General features: G+C 33.3%; 1 protein-coding gene across 2 annotated transcripts in view; it reads left to right on the forward strand.

Moving 5' to 3' along the window:
* LOC129230002 (ubiquitin carboxyl-terminal hydrolase CYLD-like) overlaps positions 1-14,255 on the forward strand; it is a 143,967-nt gene extending 129,712 nt beyond the window's left edge. For both annotated transcript variants that reach the window (XM_054864389.1, XM_054864390.1), the window contains 3 exons: positions 767-882; positions 4,451-4,667; positions 8,592-14,255. In XM_054864389.1, the coding sequence (XP_054720364.1) occupies positions 767-882; positions 4,451-4,667; positions 8,592-8,782 (524 nt within the window). In that variant the 3' untranslated portion in view covers positions 8,783-14,255. The remainder of the gene's footprint in view (positions 1-766; positions 883-4,450; positions 4,668-8,591) is intronic.
* Positions 14,256-15,657: the final 1,402 nt, after the last annotated feature.

Below are 15,657 nucleotides of genomic sequence, written 5' to 3' on the forward strand. Positions count from 1 at the left end.
TCATTTTTCCAACAGTTTTTTTTTAATTAATTTTTAAAAATGTCCGATTTTTCAAACAAGGCGTAATCTTTATGACGTCACAAATGATTCAATTTGGCTCATCTTTCTACTACGTTTCCTAGTTATGATAATCAAGCAGCAAAATAAAATTCCGCTTTACACTTGCTATCAACCCTATCGTTGCCAATACATGTGAGTAAAGATGCGAATTAAATATTTTGTTCTGTGAATGGCAACATTGAATGGCATTTCATCAATTGTGATGTCACACGACAGAAGTGTAAACTATGAAAGTGCAACGATTTAAGTAATTTTTAAAAAATATTAAACTTAAATAAATTATTTTAAAAAATTCTCGGATCCTATGTTTTTAAGCATGCTCTTTCAGAAAAAAATACTTATAAAATTTTGGAAACGACCCCATTATGCTGTATTTCTAAAATCCAGGAGGAGTCAATGGAACTCCATCATCCCTCCCTAATGAAGGCCGGTACACCATATCATGTTCTTTTGAACGACTATTATCTGCTTTTGAAGTCGGAAAGCACAGCACAAGCATTTAAATTAAAAAGAGTGACAAAAGCAAAAAGAAATTTGTGTGTGCATAAGGAAGTAGTTTTTAGCTTCTACTGGCACAATCTCTTACCACCAATGCATGACAAGTTCAGAATGCTTGTTTTTTGAAGACATATATGCATTTCTTCTGTAGAATATATTTACCAACCTTATATTGCTCATATCTTTCCTCATTCTTTTGATTTTTTAGCTCCTCGCCAATGTAGTATCTGTGGTCAAGTTGCTGAATATGAATGTAAAGAATGTTATGGTCAGTTTGGAGAAGGATTGGACAGTATTGCATTTTGCCAAAAGTGCATGGACAAAGTAAGATTTTTTTTGGCAGGTATATCAGTATTATAGCTCAATGAATCTGAACCAGTCAGTTTTAGTTACTTATCAAACTACATTGGTCTTTTTTTAAGCTATTGTTTCCGGTTTAAAGAAATACGCCTTGTGAACTTGATTGCAACATATATTGATGAAATACAAAGCCAATCGTAGTGCCTTACATTGATATATGAATGTATGGAAGTCAATATATATATATATATATATATATATATATATATATATATATATATATATATATATATATATAAACATCAATAAAACAACAAACAGACAAGGTTACAACATAGATAAATGACAGAGATGAAGCCAGTACTCTTCAGCAGCGGAAACTTCATCCTATGGTCGAAAGACCAAAAAATTTATACTAACACTAAATGTAGGATGTCCTGTTCCGAAAAAGCTAACATTCAGGATTACATTGGGATAAACGCACCACATATGAAAAATGAATGCAGATTTTTGGACCTAAAACTAAGTACTGGGGTTTCGTCTCGGACATTCAGAAGCCAAGGCTAACAATAATGTCCCTCCACCGTACCTCCAGCAAAAAATCAAAAATCTTACCTATGTGTCCGGGTTCAAGTTCCAATCCATGATGAAACCCCAGTACTTAGTTTTAGGTCTTAGATCCAAGAATCTACATTCATTTTTCACATGTATTGTGTTAGCCCAATGTAATCCTGAATGTTAGATTTTTCGGAACAGGACATCCTACATTTAGTTTTAGTATAAATTTTTTGGTCTTTCGACCATAGAATGAAGTTTTCACTGCTGAAGAGTACTGGCTTCATCTCTGTTATTTATCTATGTTGTAACCTTGTCTGTTTGTTGTTTTATTGATGTTTATATATACCTGGCTTATTTGTTTAGCTGCTTTGCGCATCTATGGGCTTGTGGACTAAGACTAATTGCTTTGTAACTTTCGCTGCATAAAAGGTATGTTTTAGCTGTCATTTTCCATTAAAAGTTATATCCCCCATGCATTTAGGGGACCAGCAACAAATTGAGGAAAACAAAAATGTTTTTTGATCATTGTTCATCGTAAATAGCTGAGAATGAGCTGTAAACTTCAGAAATAAAGAACCTTACCATGTATAATTATTTTTTGTACTTTCAAGAAAATATCACTGATATTCTTGAAGATATAAGCATTTCTCTCAGAACTACGAATTTTATTTGTAAGTTTTTGGCTCATAACACGTAAAGTTTTGCATCAAAGCTTACCAAACTTTCAGAGAACTTGACATCACACAGGAGAAGTATAATGTTAAAATTTGATAAACTATGGACATTTAAAACGATTAATTTTTCTCTGCCCATGCACGAAAGGTAAAAATTTATGACTTTCATAATCCAATCCCCAACTAGATTCTCCAACTCATAATAGAATTCCAGTTCAATATCTTAAAAATTCAGAAAGTTTTCAGTGATATGATGAGCCGAATTTGAATAGATCTTGGATAGGCGACGACTCGTTTGAATTTTTAAGATATTGAATTGAAATTTTATTATGAGTTGGAAAATCTAGTTGGGATGTAGATTATGAAAGTTATAAATTGCTATCTTTCGCACATGCACAGAGGAAAATTAATTGCTTTAAACATTCATATTTCATCAAATTTTCAACATTTTAAGTTCAAATTTTAATATTATACTTCTCTCCTGTGCTGTCAAGTTTTCTGAAAGTTTGGTAAGTTTTGATGGAAAACTTTATGCAATATGAGGCAAAAACCTTCAAATAAAATTCGTAGTTCTGAAACAAATGCTTATATCTTCATGAATATCAGTGATATTTTCTCAAAAGTACGTAAAATAATTGTACATAGTAAGGTTTCTAATTTCTGAAATTTGCAGCCTATTCTCGGCTATTTACGATGAACGATGATCAAAAACATTTTTGTTTTCCTCAATTTGTTGCTGGTCCCCTAAATGCATGGGTGATATAACTTCCAAAGGAAAATGACAGCTAGAAAATACCTTTTATGTGACAAAAGTTACAAAGCAATTGGTCTTTTAAATCTCGAGAAATCCTTTAAAATGTGAAGTTTTAAAAGTGTCCCAATACTTTTGGTCATATAGTCTTAATATATAAAAATCAATGTCCTGAGATAACACACACATATATATATATATATATATATATATATATATATATATATATATATATATATATATATATATATATATATATATATATATCTATATCAACGCACAGCCAATACTGCTGAAGCCTCAGACTTGAGATTTGGCAGGCATGTCCACATGATCATGAAGGTATCAACTAAGAAAGGTTTTTTCGAAATATCGGTTACAGGAGAAATTAATTAAAACCCCTTAATTTCTGTGAAATTAAAACCTGTCATTTAAATTTAAATCCCTTATTTTCGGAGGCTTTCCTCCATTCAAATCATTATTCAGTACTTCATCTCAACTTTTCGTCGAAAGGTCGAAAGCGAATTTTAAATTTGATATTGTTTTTGTTTCTCACGTGATTCTTTGAGGCTTTTCTCAAGTCAAATAATAATGTTTCTGTCTTTTGCTTTCACTTTTTCAAAACTAGAAGCGAAGTTTTTAAGAACATCATCACAGGCGGACTATGCTTTTGAATTTAGAAGAGTGCAGTTTCCTGTAAAAGTTTGCTTTGCAATAACCGTTAATAAGTCAGAAGGACAGACATTAAAGTAGCAGGGATCAATTTGGGAGAAGACTTTTTTTCAACACGGCCAATTTTATGTAGCTTACTCCAACGTCGGTTCATCAAGCAGCTTAATAGTTTTAGCACCAGGGAAAAAAAACTAAAGATGTTGTATACAAAGAAGTTCTTGCTTAAACTTAGTTATAACAATAAAATGTGGATGGCCTGTGTTTGCAAAGATAATCAATACTTTAAAAGGATCGTTAATAACAGTTAAAGATCGGTTAAGGACAAGGGCATACATATAAGGAGTCCAGGAGCCCCGGGATCCTCCCAAAATTAGAAAAAATTATAGGAAATAAGTAATTATTATAGGGGATTTTCGAAACTAGGTGCACCAAGCACTGTTAACCCCTGCTAATTCCATTACTCGAGCAATGCCGGGTACGGGAATGCTAGTGTATATATAAACCTGAACTATACAAATTTAAAAATATTAAAAGTGTCCTGATTTTTGTCCAGATATTTTCGTAATATTGTGTCTTGATTTTTTTCAAAGCCACTATGAAGTCTGCTAAAATGTGCTGTTCTACTACATTAAATACTTTTCAAATTCTGTAATTTACTGAATATACCATGCCTTACCTTCAATCCTCGAGTTGAACCGAACCATTGCTTCATTCACTCGTCTGGTCAGCGCTAATACTATGTTAGCTACCAGTTTGTTTGGCACTCTTGGCTGCCTTAAGAAGTTTTCCATCTCCAGCTCGGTCACTTTCCTGTGCCTGGCTGATGAGTGCTAATAAGCATAAAACTGCAGTCCTCGGCTGGAAATGACTGAGCTGGTGGTGTATTTCATGTATTTAGATGATACTCTCAAATTAATATTATCTCCTTCCCTTGCAGAGTCACAGCCACAAGAAAAGGACGCGTCATCGTAGTGTTAAATTAAGTATTCCTCCAGAATTCCGAATGCTTAAAGATCACACTCCAGTCCCAAGAATTTACATGGAGCTTTTTGCAGTTGTATGCATTGAAACAAGTCATTATGTATGCTTTGTCAAATGTGGCAGTGGACCAGATGCCCCTTGGTGTTTCTTTGACAGTATGGCAGATCGAAAAGGTGATATTAAAAAACATAATTTTATTGATTTATCATGTACTAGCAGTACCCGCTCAGCAATGCCCATACTAAAAATTTAATGGAAGTCCATTGAGTAAAAAAATTGATGCCCCCTCCCCCTCTGATGTGAAATGATCATTTTTCTTTTTATAAAATGCGTACACACCTTTTCAGAAAAAAAAAAAACTATTGAAGTTTCTTTGGAATTTAAAACTTTTTGGCAAATTATTAAATTAGATTTACAGTTGCTTTAAAACTCTACTTAGTGAATGAAGCAGTTTTTATTGCAATTTAAAATATTTTACCAAATAAACAAAAAAAAACATCAATTAATATCTTTCAAGTGTAAAAATAATACGGCAACTCTATTGTTTATCGCTAAACTCGCCCGCCAACCACGCTATTATAATCCATTCATCTAACAAAAAAAAAAAAACATCCCGTGGAATGTGGAACATTCAAAAGTCATCGTCAGAAAAAAAGAAGAAAATGTTGTACATTTCACTCGGATAAAAACAAATCAAAAGTTTCTTTTCTTTCAAAACAAATCGCCAAAACAATGAATTACATTTACGGTTACCGTAATTTCGGGTAGATAAGCCGCCCTATCGTATACGCCGCACATGCAATAATTTACTAACTAAAAACAAAAGTTCATCGGATAAGCCGCCCTATCGTATACGCCGCAGAAGAGCGTATCAAACCATGGCGCCCCACACCCTCTATATATACATATGTACGGATGCGATCATTTATTTTAGTTAGAACAAAACTGTAACAAGCAACTGCATTTGTTAACAGATAAAAATGGAATAAACTTCGTGTAAAAAAAATCAGAAAATGCTTCGGTTTCACAAAAAAACCAGTGTTGCCAGATGACATCTACAATTGGTTGGATGAAAAGTTTTCAAATCATTGTTATACTTAGCAGTTCATTAAAAAATTGTTTATCCTTTATCAATTGATTCTTTTTTTCTTTTTTTAATTTATCATCGAGACATTTTAAAACATTACTCAGACTATAGGGACTCTAACTCAGAAAAGCTAGCGATTCCTCCATTTTTCAGCCTAGTGAAACGTATGTTATCATCACGAATCTGGCAACACTGGAAAGAACAACAACAGCGAAAAGCGGTAAAATCGGCGCAAACTACGCAGGTTTAAGGGTGGGAGAAATTAAATTTAATGAAAAACCTGTTTCATGGTGCAATTTGAGAGTTCTACTAGCGTTTTTTAATGAATTTTAACATTGCCACTCGATTGGGCGAACATGAAAAGCACTAAGAAAGAATGGTGGGGGGGGGATTTCTTCAGATACGCCGCCCTGGCAGATACGCCGCAGATGTTAAATTTCAACTTCAAAACACGTATAAGCCGCGGCTTATCTACCCGAAATTACGGTACTTTTTTCTCCATTCGTTGCATCTCTAAAAGGAAATTAGCGCCCCCACTTCTGAAAAACTGGGGGAGGGGGGGAGTGTAGCACCCTCCCCCCTTGGCATTGACCCTGGCAAAGGTTGGGTATTTAGCAGTAAGTCAGGGCCCCCCCCCCCCTTCGAGCAAGGGCGCACTCCCCCTATAAATTGCGAAGACCCTCCCCCAAAGCAAGAGCCCCCTAAAAAGAGAAGAATACCCTGCAAAACACCCTACCTAAAAATTTCAACATCGCAGTCTGCTTCCGTCCCCCTCCCCCTAGGGTAGGCACCCCTGAGTGAGATACCACCCCTAAGTCAAGGCTAAGGCATATGTATGAACTATTTTCTGGAGTGTAACAATTTCCAAATTAAAACATTTACTGCTGAATCATGCATAAAAATGCATGCTTTGCATTGAAAATGCAAAGCCCTAAAAAAACTAGTATGTTGTGGCCATCACGAAACTTTCTTCTACATCTTTCTTACAATTCTGATCCCTCCCCATGCTTAACGAGGAAGCAATATTCCCAACAAAAACAAAGTTACACATGCCAAAACTTGACGACCATCCCAATTCCTGATTTATCTCAAAAGCAAAGCAAAGAATGAAAATTGAAAATTATTTTAAATGGCTTGCTTAAAATAATTACAAACATTTATTTGTTAACAAACACAAAATGGCAACACTTAAAAATTTTAAACCATTGCAAGATAACATTTCCGATCACTTCCATGCAATTAAAATCACGAGATAAATGCAGACCATAGTCGATTACGATTTATCTTTCTTATTGTTGCAGTTATAAAGCTATTTTTATTCACACAGATAAAAAAAATCAGCCCCCCCCCCCCCTCCATGGATTGATTGGTGCCAAAATTGAACCAACGCCTGTTTACATATGGATTCATATTTATTCCAAATGTCATCCAGAACGTAGCATTACTTCTTGAGATATGGCACTCACAATGAAAAAGAAAGAACGTTCGATTGCACCACCCCCTTTTCAGCTGTTGATGCCAAAATAGAATCATTTCTTATACCCTCTAAGGGCTATTTGTCGATGAATTTTTATTTGATTACGTTCATTATTTCTTGCGATACAGCAGTCACAATTGACGACAAAAAACGTTCTGTAGCTCAACTCCCGTTTTAGCTATTGACACCAAAATTGAATCAGGACCTGTACCTGTTAGGGGCAACATATGGACCAAATTTTGTTTGATTCTGCCAGTTACTTCTTGGGGAATAACAGTCACGTAAAACTCAAAAAACGTCCCATTGCTCCACCCCCCTTCAAGGAATTCGCGCCAAAAACCAATGGGCACAAGTTCACATAGGGGCACATACGTGTACCAAATTTCGTTCGATTTCATGCGGAAGTTTTTGCTGTAGAGCGGCCACAAAAACTGGTCACACACATACGTGACACACACACGGACACACACACATACACACACACACAGACAGACAGACATTTTCCAAAAATGGTCGAAATGGACTCAGCAAACCTCAAAACGTTCGAATCCGTCAAAATTCGAAATTCGAAAATTTGCACGAATTCAATATTTTCTTCTATATATTAGATATAGAAGAAAGTAATAACTCAGACAAAGAAACTTCAATTTCAAAATGCTTTCAAGTGTTGAATAGCTGTGTAGAATTTTCACTTTTTGAGGCTCAATGCAATTCATTTTTGGGTGCACCTTTGTCTATCAGTCTGAAACATTTTATGATGCCTTTAAATCCCTTTCTGTGCCCCTATGGTCAAGGGAAACCTTAGCAATCGCGACACAGTAAACTTGCCGCTGGTGGAGAGCCAAAGGAGTTGAGAGTGGAATCCCTACTTACTAAAATTTTATTTAGTGCTGAATGAAACTAGAAACTGGCTTGAAAACTGTAAATAGATTTTTCTAAGCATTTTATTCTTACTGAAGCATTAGGGATCACTCATAGTTGTTGTAAAGTCTCTTCAAAATGTTTTGTTCAGTGTTTGTTTGAAACATTTTTCATGTTAGTTTTTATAGTATTTCTTATAGTATGGACTTTCTCATTTAGACTATGATTCCAGGCTTAGAAGGCTAAAGATGTACAGTCTTGAGCAAAGAAGAGACCGAGGGGACATGATTCAGTTGTTTAAATTTATAAAAATGAAAGATGTTACGGGGCTGAAGTTTAGCACTGGAAACAGGACAAGGGGTCGTTTTAAGCTATTTAAATCTCAGGCTAACATGGATATTAGGAAAAATTATTATTACAGCTGGGCAGTGGAACCTTGGAACAGCTTACCGGAAGAGGTGGTAATGAGCAAGGGAGTAAGTAGACAGTTTTAAGAGGGCCATTGATCTTCACTGGGGATTGTAAATTGACTAGGACCAGTCTAGCTGGGCCCAGAGCCTGTTGCTGGTCGTCACTTTTGTATTTGTATTTGTAAAAGCTCTTTCCATCAAATTAAGTACATTATTAATTGTGTCTGTCCCACTTTTATAGCGGTTGGTTCTTTTTTTCCAGGTGAACAGAATGGTTATAATATCCCTGAAGTGGTGCCTTTTACAGATCTCCGTTGGTGGCTTTCGGAGGAAGGGATGAATTTCTTGCTGTCAAACAAGGAGGACAAAGTCTTGCCAGAAATTACTAGGAGACTGCTCTGTGATGCTTATATGTGCATGTATCAAAGCCCTGATGTTATGATGTATCGATAAAAGTGATAGTTCTATCTTTCTAATTTAAGTAGCTACTTAATTAACCTTAAGCTGAATCGGTGCTTCTCAAACTGAGGACGACATCATCGAAAAGTGACTCTGCTTTAAATGTCTTGTGTTTTTCTCTGTCATGATGGTAGCATGATACTAGTGTGCCAAAATGTGCAATGAGCACTGTGTATTTATTGCATTACAAGTAACACTGTCATAGTGAAAAAATGCACAGGTATTTTAATTTATCAAAGATGAAATTTAAAGTAAAATAAGAAAAAACAACATAAAATTGCACAACAGTTTTTTTTTCAACCCGACCACACGTGGATCTGTGCCTAAGAACGTACAGACACCCGAAATATCCATTTTGACGATCCCCGAGTTAATTACAACGAGATTTCTTGTGACATCTGTATGTACGTATGTATTTGCGTATGTGTGTATGTATCTCGCATAACTCAAGAACGGTATGTTGTAGAAAGTTGAAATTTGGTAGGTGGACTCCTAGTGGGGTCTAATTGTGCATCTTCCTTTTTGGTTGCATTCGGATGCTCCAAAGGGGGTCTTTTTCCCCTTTTTGGGGGGGAAATCATTGTTAAATTCGATGTAAACTCAAGTGGTGTTATAATGTGGTGGACACTTGGCAATATATCGCCAGTCTTTTGGTCGCCAAGTTTTGTCGCCAACTTGGCGATTTGGCGATTTTTTTTAATTTCTTTTTTTTTTTTAATCTGGTTTCAGTTTGGCCACTGTTGTCGATATTTAGAGGGTAAACTATTGAATCATATTAAAACTGGCAATAATGAGAAAATGACATTAAATTGGAGTAAAAGAAAGTCATGTGATGCCACACATCAGCTCGTTTGATGGAAAATAAGTGAGCTAATGGATGAAAAAGCATTGAGCAAAAGTGATTCAAAAGCTTTTCATCCATAAGCTCACTTATTTTGCATTGAAAAAGGAGTTCCTTGTAACCCTGAAACACATGTCTGCAGTAATCTGTAATTTTGTGTAATCTTACCTTGTTTTTTTCTTATTTTACTTTTCAAGCACAAAAGTATTTATTCAACTTTATGAAACTTAAATTTAGTGTTAAACAAAGTGCTGCAAACTAGAATTAAGATGCATAAAATTTCCAAACATCAGAGCACTGCTCTGACGTTTGAAAATTTCATCTGTCTTAATTTGTGTTAGTTTGATTTGCATGAAGAACCGAAAAGTTGTGATTGATCAATGAAGTGAAAAGTTATGACTTGAATTTCAGAAAATTATGAAGGAATGTAAGCAACTACAAATATTAAAGATAAACCTTTCAAATTTTGCTTCACTGTTTTAAATTAATATTTTCCTCTTTTTTTCTGGAAACCGTTTAGTTGTCGTTGTTATGGTTTGTTAGATTTTTTTTAAATCCATAAATGTATTTAAATTTGAGATAGACGAGGGATTACTTTTTGAATGATGTTTTTTTTCAATTTGAACAACATTTGCCAGTTCTTGAATGGTGCTCTTGGGCAAAAACACTGATTGCTGATTAAAAAATGCATGGTGCCCAGTGGCGCACACAGAAATTTTGCAAGGGGAGGATCCATAGTTAAAAGTCCCATTTTCATATCATACTCCAATATGCCGTCAAACATATTGACTTGATTTTATTGATTCTTGAGAACAAAAACAGTAAAAAATAAATTATTGAATAAATAATTAGCACTAATTAATAAAAAAATTTAGTAACAGATACTTAAATTACCAGAAAGCAAATGAATTTATGCAATGTATTTACTTTTATCATTGTTCATAAATGGAAAGAGATGCCCAAATTCAAGTATAAGAAGCATCAAGTCTAAAGAACAAGAAAAATCTAATTTTAACCTGTAATTACAAAACTAAAAACATTATTATTACTCTGTTTCCATTTACAGTCACCCTTAGTCTGCCTCTATAGGTTTACAAAACATCTTAGAATAAAATTTAGTTTTCTAGTTCATTTTTCGATTTTATTTATAACTTCCTCAGTGTGTGATGGTGACATTGCTTGAATTCATCAGTACAAGAACATATTAAACGTTCATTACACATAGTACTATTTAAGTATGTTTTTAGCCTTCTCAAGGTCGAGAAAGATCTCTCGCTTGTGCAATTCGTTACAAGAAATGTACATTTTCTAAAAAATCTTTTTACAAGAGGATTTTTTTCCCTATTATTAGAACTGAAATTCTTGTTTTCTTTGTTTGGAAATATTTTGTGTATCAGGTACATAGAATCATAATCAGTTGAAATAAGAAAAATGCAAGAACTATGGGAGGGGTCCGGACCCCCTGGACCTGTGTGGGCCACTGATGGTGCCAGAAGTTTGGGAAGCACCCAGCTAACAAGTCAGGGCTGGACCCTGATTTTAAACATTCTTTTATCTACCTACTTAAAAGTGTTTAAATTCAGAAACATTTATTTTCAACCTGACTGTGGTCAACTCAAGTTGTGAACAAAACATGTTAGTAATGTGTGCCGTCCTATTTTGGAGGTGAGGAGTGGAGCTAAGGCATAGATGAACGATTTTTGTACATAAAGACCATTATTTTGGTATAACTTACAGTGTTTGTGACATTATAATATACATTATACTTTGTTGAAGAGAGTGAATCACATGGCAAAAGCAAAATATTTTAATTTATTTATTAAATATAACTTAGACCAGCGATTATCAACCGGTAATTTCGCGGACCGGCACCGATCCCTAAAAAAATTTGGCCGCTCCTCAAAGATTTTTTGCTTGTCGGCGTTTAAAAAAAAAAAAAAAAAAAATCCTGAAATCCGGACTTTAAAAAAGAAAAAGAAAGAAACAAGGAAAGAAAACACCAAATCAATAATATCCTATCCAACATTTTTTGCTTGAATTTTATGATTAATTTTTGTAATTTTTAATGATTTTTTCCAATGTTTATTACTCATGTACAAATATTACTATAATTACTTATCTTTTTCTTAACTTTTAAAGATTTTTGTAAGAATACTTTAATATCAAGTTAAGTTTTATTCATATATTTATCAATTCATCTATTATCATTATTTTGTTAAAAAAGGAAAACCTCAGCCGTTTTCAAATATTTTAAGAGCTTTTTATGGTCCGCTAGGCAAAAGGTTTTTTTCTTTTTTTGTGAAAAAAAAAAAAAAAAGAAAATGGGATGAAACCTCACAGGTCTGCAAAAAAAGTTAAACAAGATTTCTAGTTGTATTTGAAGTATCATTCTTTTGTAATTCGCCATTTATTTATTTATTTTAAGGCGTTTGATGTATATATATCATTGGGACTTTTTTTCAGTGCTTCTCAGTTTAGAAGGTAGAAGCAAAAAAGAAAAGAAAAAAAAACGAGTCTCTCTAAAATATATGCCAATAAGGACATGAAAAAATAGTAGTTGTGGGTATTGAATATGGGTAGCAATTGAAGCTCGCATAATCCCAGAGATTTGCTTATGAATGTGGTTGCTTTTTTTTAATTTATAAAGTAATCTAAATAAACTTCTCTACATAAAAAAATGTAGTGTCCTCAATTGTGCATGTTTGTATTCGTATATCCTTTGACATTATTGATCTTAGTTTTTATAAGCTGTGATAAAAGTGAGTATTTTAACATATTTATCAATTTCTTGTAAAATTGATGAAAGCAAAAAAGTAATTAGATCAACTGAAAGCAAGTCAAACACTTCCAAAATAAATGCATCCCTTTGATTAAGTATAAAATAGTTTCGCTGTATAATGTATATAAAAATATATTAATATCTATAATATATTACTAATTTATGAAATATATATCATATGATGATAAGAGTAGCAAGACTGCTATTTTTATACCGCACATTACTTTTAATTTTATCATTTTTACAATTAATTTATTTATTTACTTTTTATAACTTTGTGTGTCTCACTTCAGTAAGGTGTTTTATGCACTTTCTTACATTTTTAGACCTAGTTTAGAGTTTTACATTTATATTTTCAGTTTTAAAAGAAATATGAAATAATTGTTTATCTCATTTGTTTAGTTTCTATGAATATTGCTAAGAAGTGTTGTATTTTTCTGTGAAAAGTATTCATATTAAATCTGTAAATTTTCTGTTTAGTAAGGAACTGAAGCATTAGTGAAAAGTATGAGATTTTTTATGTGTTAAAAGACTTCAACAAGTGTAATTTTGTAGATATTCATCAAAGAAATTTACTCATATTAAACATTCTTGTTTTAAACCGTTCAAATGTTCATGACTATACTTATAAATAACATTCTAATTCACTTGCAATATTCAAAATTAAGACAAAAAATCAGGAACATGTCTTGAAATTGGTTTTTTAAGTTTTGGCATTATAAACCCAAAACTAAAATTATTAAACAGGGAGAGAGTTATACTATCGGTTTGGTTATCTTCAAAAATGACAATTATTTAAGAACCAACCAAGATATATTGCTTTTTGAAGGCAAATCCATTTATAATAATTGGCAAACTCTGCTGATTATGTTTAAGTCATTCTGATTAAGTGTTAGAGAAGGATATTAGTTTGATTTCTGTTCATGTTTGGCTCAAAACACAGCTGTGTAAATTAACTGGTGTACTGGACTGTATGTGTAATTACTCCGCCGTCTCCAGTTTTAATACATAAAAATTACACTATGTTTTTCTAGCATAGCAGCACAAATGTTGTTATGTTATAGGAAAATAAATTCCCCCATTTAAAAACTGATTACTTAATGATTAAGAGTGAATTACTAAAGTGAATAACCAAAAAGAATTTGATGAATATCCTTTTCAGCTCCATGTTCAGTTGCTTAAAAGATTAAAAGAAAGAAGATGAAAATTGCTTAAAAGACATGTCTGTCTGTAAATGAAAAGCAGATTTTCTGACAAAATAAACAGTCAGAAAATTTTATTCAAAAATGTGGACAGAAGGAATCAAATATGTGGTATATAATTAATTAATATTCATTTAACTAAACAATTTCAATGAGTATTGCTTTTTTAAATCATATATATTATTTTAAAAAATCAAAATATTCTTAATATTTTGCTGCATTTTTTTTTTTTTTTTTTTTTTTGATATGGTAATAAGATTAAATTTTGTGAACTTTCAAATCTGTGAAGGAAATTTTTGTTGTTTTCACCAATAATTGAATAAAGCACAAATTGTGAAGGAAACGTTTCAAATAGCTATTTCAAAGCAACAGTGGCAAGCTATCATTAATACAAGATCACTCAACACCAGGTCTGCGAAGTCATGGGGTAAAGGGGTTGTGAGACTAAGGTTTAAAATTCTAATAGTCAGAGTTTGTTATTTACCCTCAAAGTCTGAAACCTTGCCAGTGCTTGCAGAGTTGGAATCAGACTGATTTTGGGGTAAAGGAGTCTAACAAGGAGATGGCACGACCGTGGGGTCGGAGATTTGCGTCAATTTTTCTTGTGGTGAAAGAGGACGGCTAGTACCTTACGTGGTTAAAGTAATACGATGCAATACTCGGAAAATTATGAGAAAAATCGATTTAAAATCGCCATGGAGTCTCCAATGCGCCTTATGAGTTTAAAATGCCAGCTTTGACCAGCCGCTGCTAGCCTAGTTGGTAAGGCGTGATCTTGTGCTCCAGAGGTAGCACGATCGAGCCCAGGATCGATTTTTTTTTTTTGATATCACAACAGTTAGTGGTAACGCGTTTCACCCCTATATTACTTTCTGAAATTTATTTTTGCCAAGGATCGCAAACTTTTTCATTCACTGAAAAACATTCTTGCTCGTTATTCTGTACGGTTTGATTAGCCTAGTAAAGGTTTTTGACCTGTGATCCCCTTATAAGAAACATCTGCTCATAGGACATTCGGATCTTTTTTTTTTGTTATCACACAGCAATTATTAAAATAGTTTCTCTTCTTTACATAATTTTAAAGAATTTATTTATATCATTTTTTTAAAATTATTTTCTTTTTCTTCCAGCAAAACAATTTAAAACAATTCATATTTTTCATCCTACCACTACTTCGTTACCACTAATTGTTGTGGTAGCAAAAAAAAAAAGAAGAGAAAAGAAAAGGTTCAGAGTGTGGATTTGATCGTGTTATCGCGGGAGCACAAGATCGCTCGTCAAGAGACTGACATTTTAATTTGATAAGGTGTCTTGGAGACTCCATGGGGACTTTAAATCGATTTTTCTCATAATTTTCTGAGTATTGCGTCATTACTTTAACCACGTAAGGTACTTGGGGTCTTCTTTCACCACAAAAAAAAAAAATTGACGCAAATCTCCGACCCCACGGTCGTGCCGTCTCCTTGTAAGTCAAAGGCTCTAAAATTCCTGCAGTCGGTCATTTTCCTCTGACTCTGCAACCCTGCTCAACACACTATGTAACAAAATGGTAAGTGAATTTCATTGCATTATTATCTTTACAATTTGTGCTTTCTTTTCATTGATTATTGATTTTATTCATATATTACTGAAATATATGTTTAATCATACTGTGAATTGCATCTCTATCTTCAGATAAGAAAACAAATGAAAAAGAAACTTCCTTAGCCCAAGAACTTATGTAAATATTCTTCTTAAAGTTTAGCAATAACTTATTAATCTTTTAATGAAAACTATGCATTAAAACATAGATGGTATTGTCAAACTGCAACTTGTGTAAACCAATAATTATTTTTAATGGAACTTATTTGTGAAACTCTATATCAATGTGCACAAAAAACTAGCCCAACTTCTAATTTTATTTGTAAAAATTGGAAGTGGAGTAACTGTTGCCAATAATTACTCTACTTTTTACCTATTGAAAGAGCTAATTAGACTGTGATGCGATCCTCCAAAATTTTATTGATGTAGTTACTTTGTTTAACTTTGTGGAGTATAAACAAATTTG

The sequence above is a fragment of the Uloborus diversus genome, chromosome 9, assembly GCF_026930045.1.
Source record: "Uloborus diversus isolate 005 chromosome 9, Udiv.v.3.1, whole genome shotgun sequence".
Taxonomy (NCBI): domain Eukaryota; kingdom Metazoa; phylum Arthropoda; class Arachnida; order Araneae; family Uloboridae; genus Uloborus; species Uloborus diversus.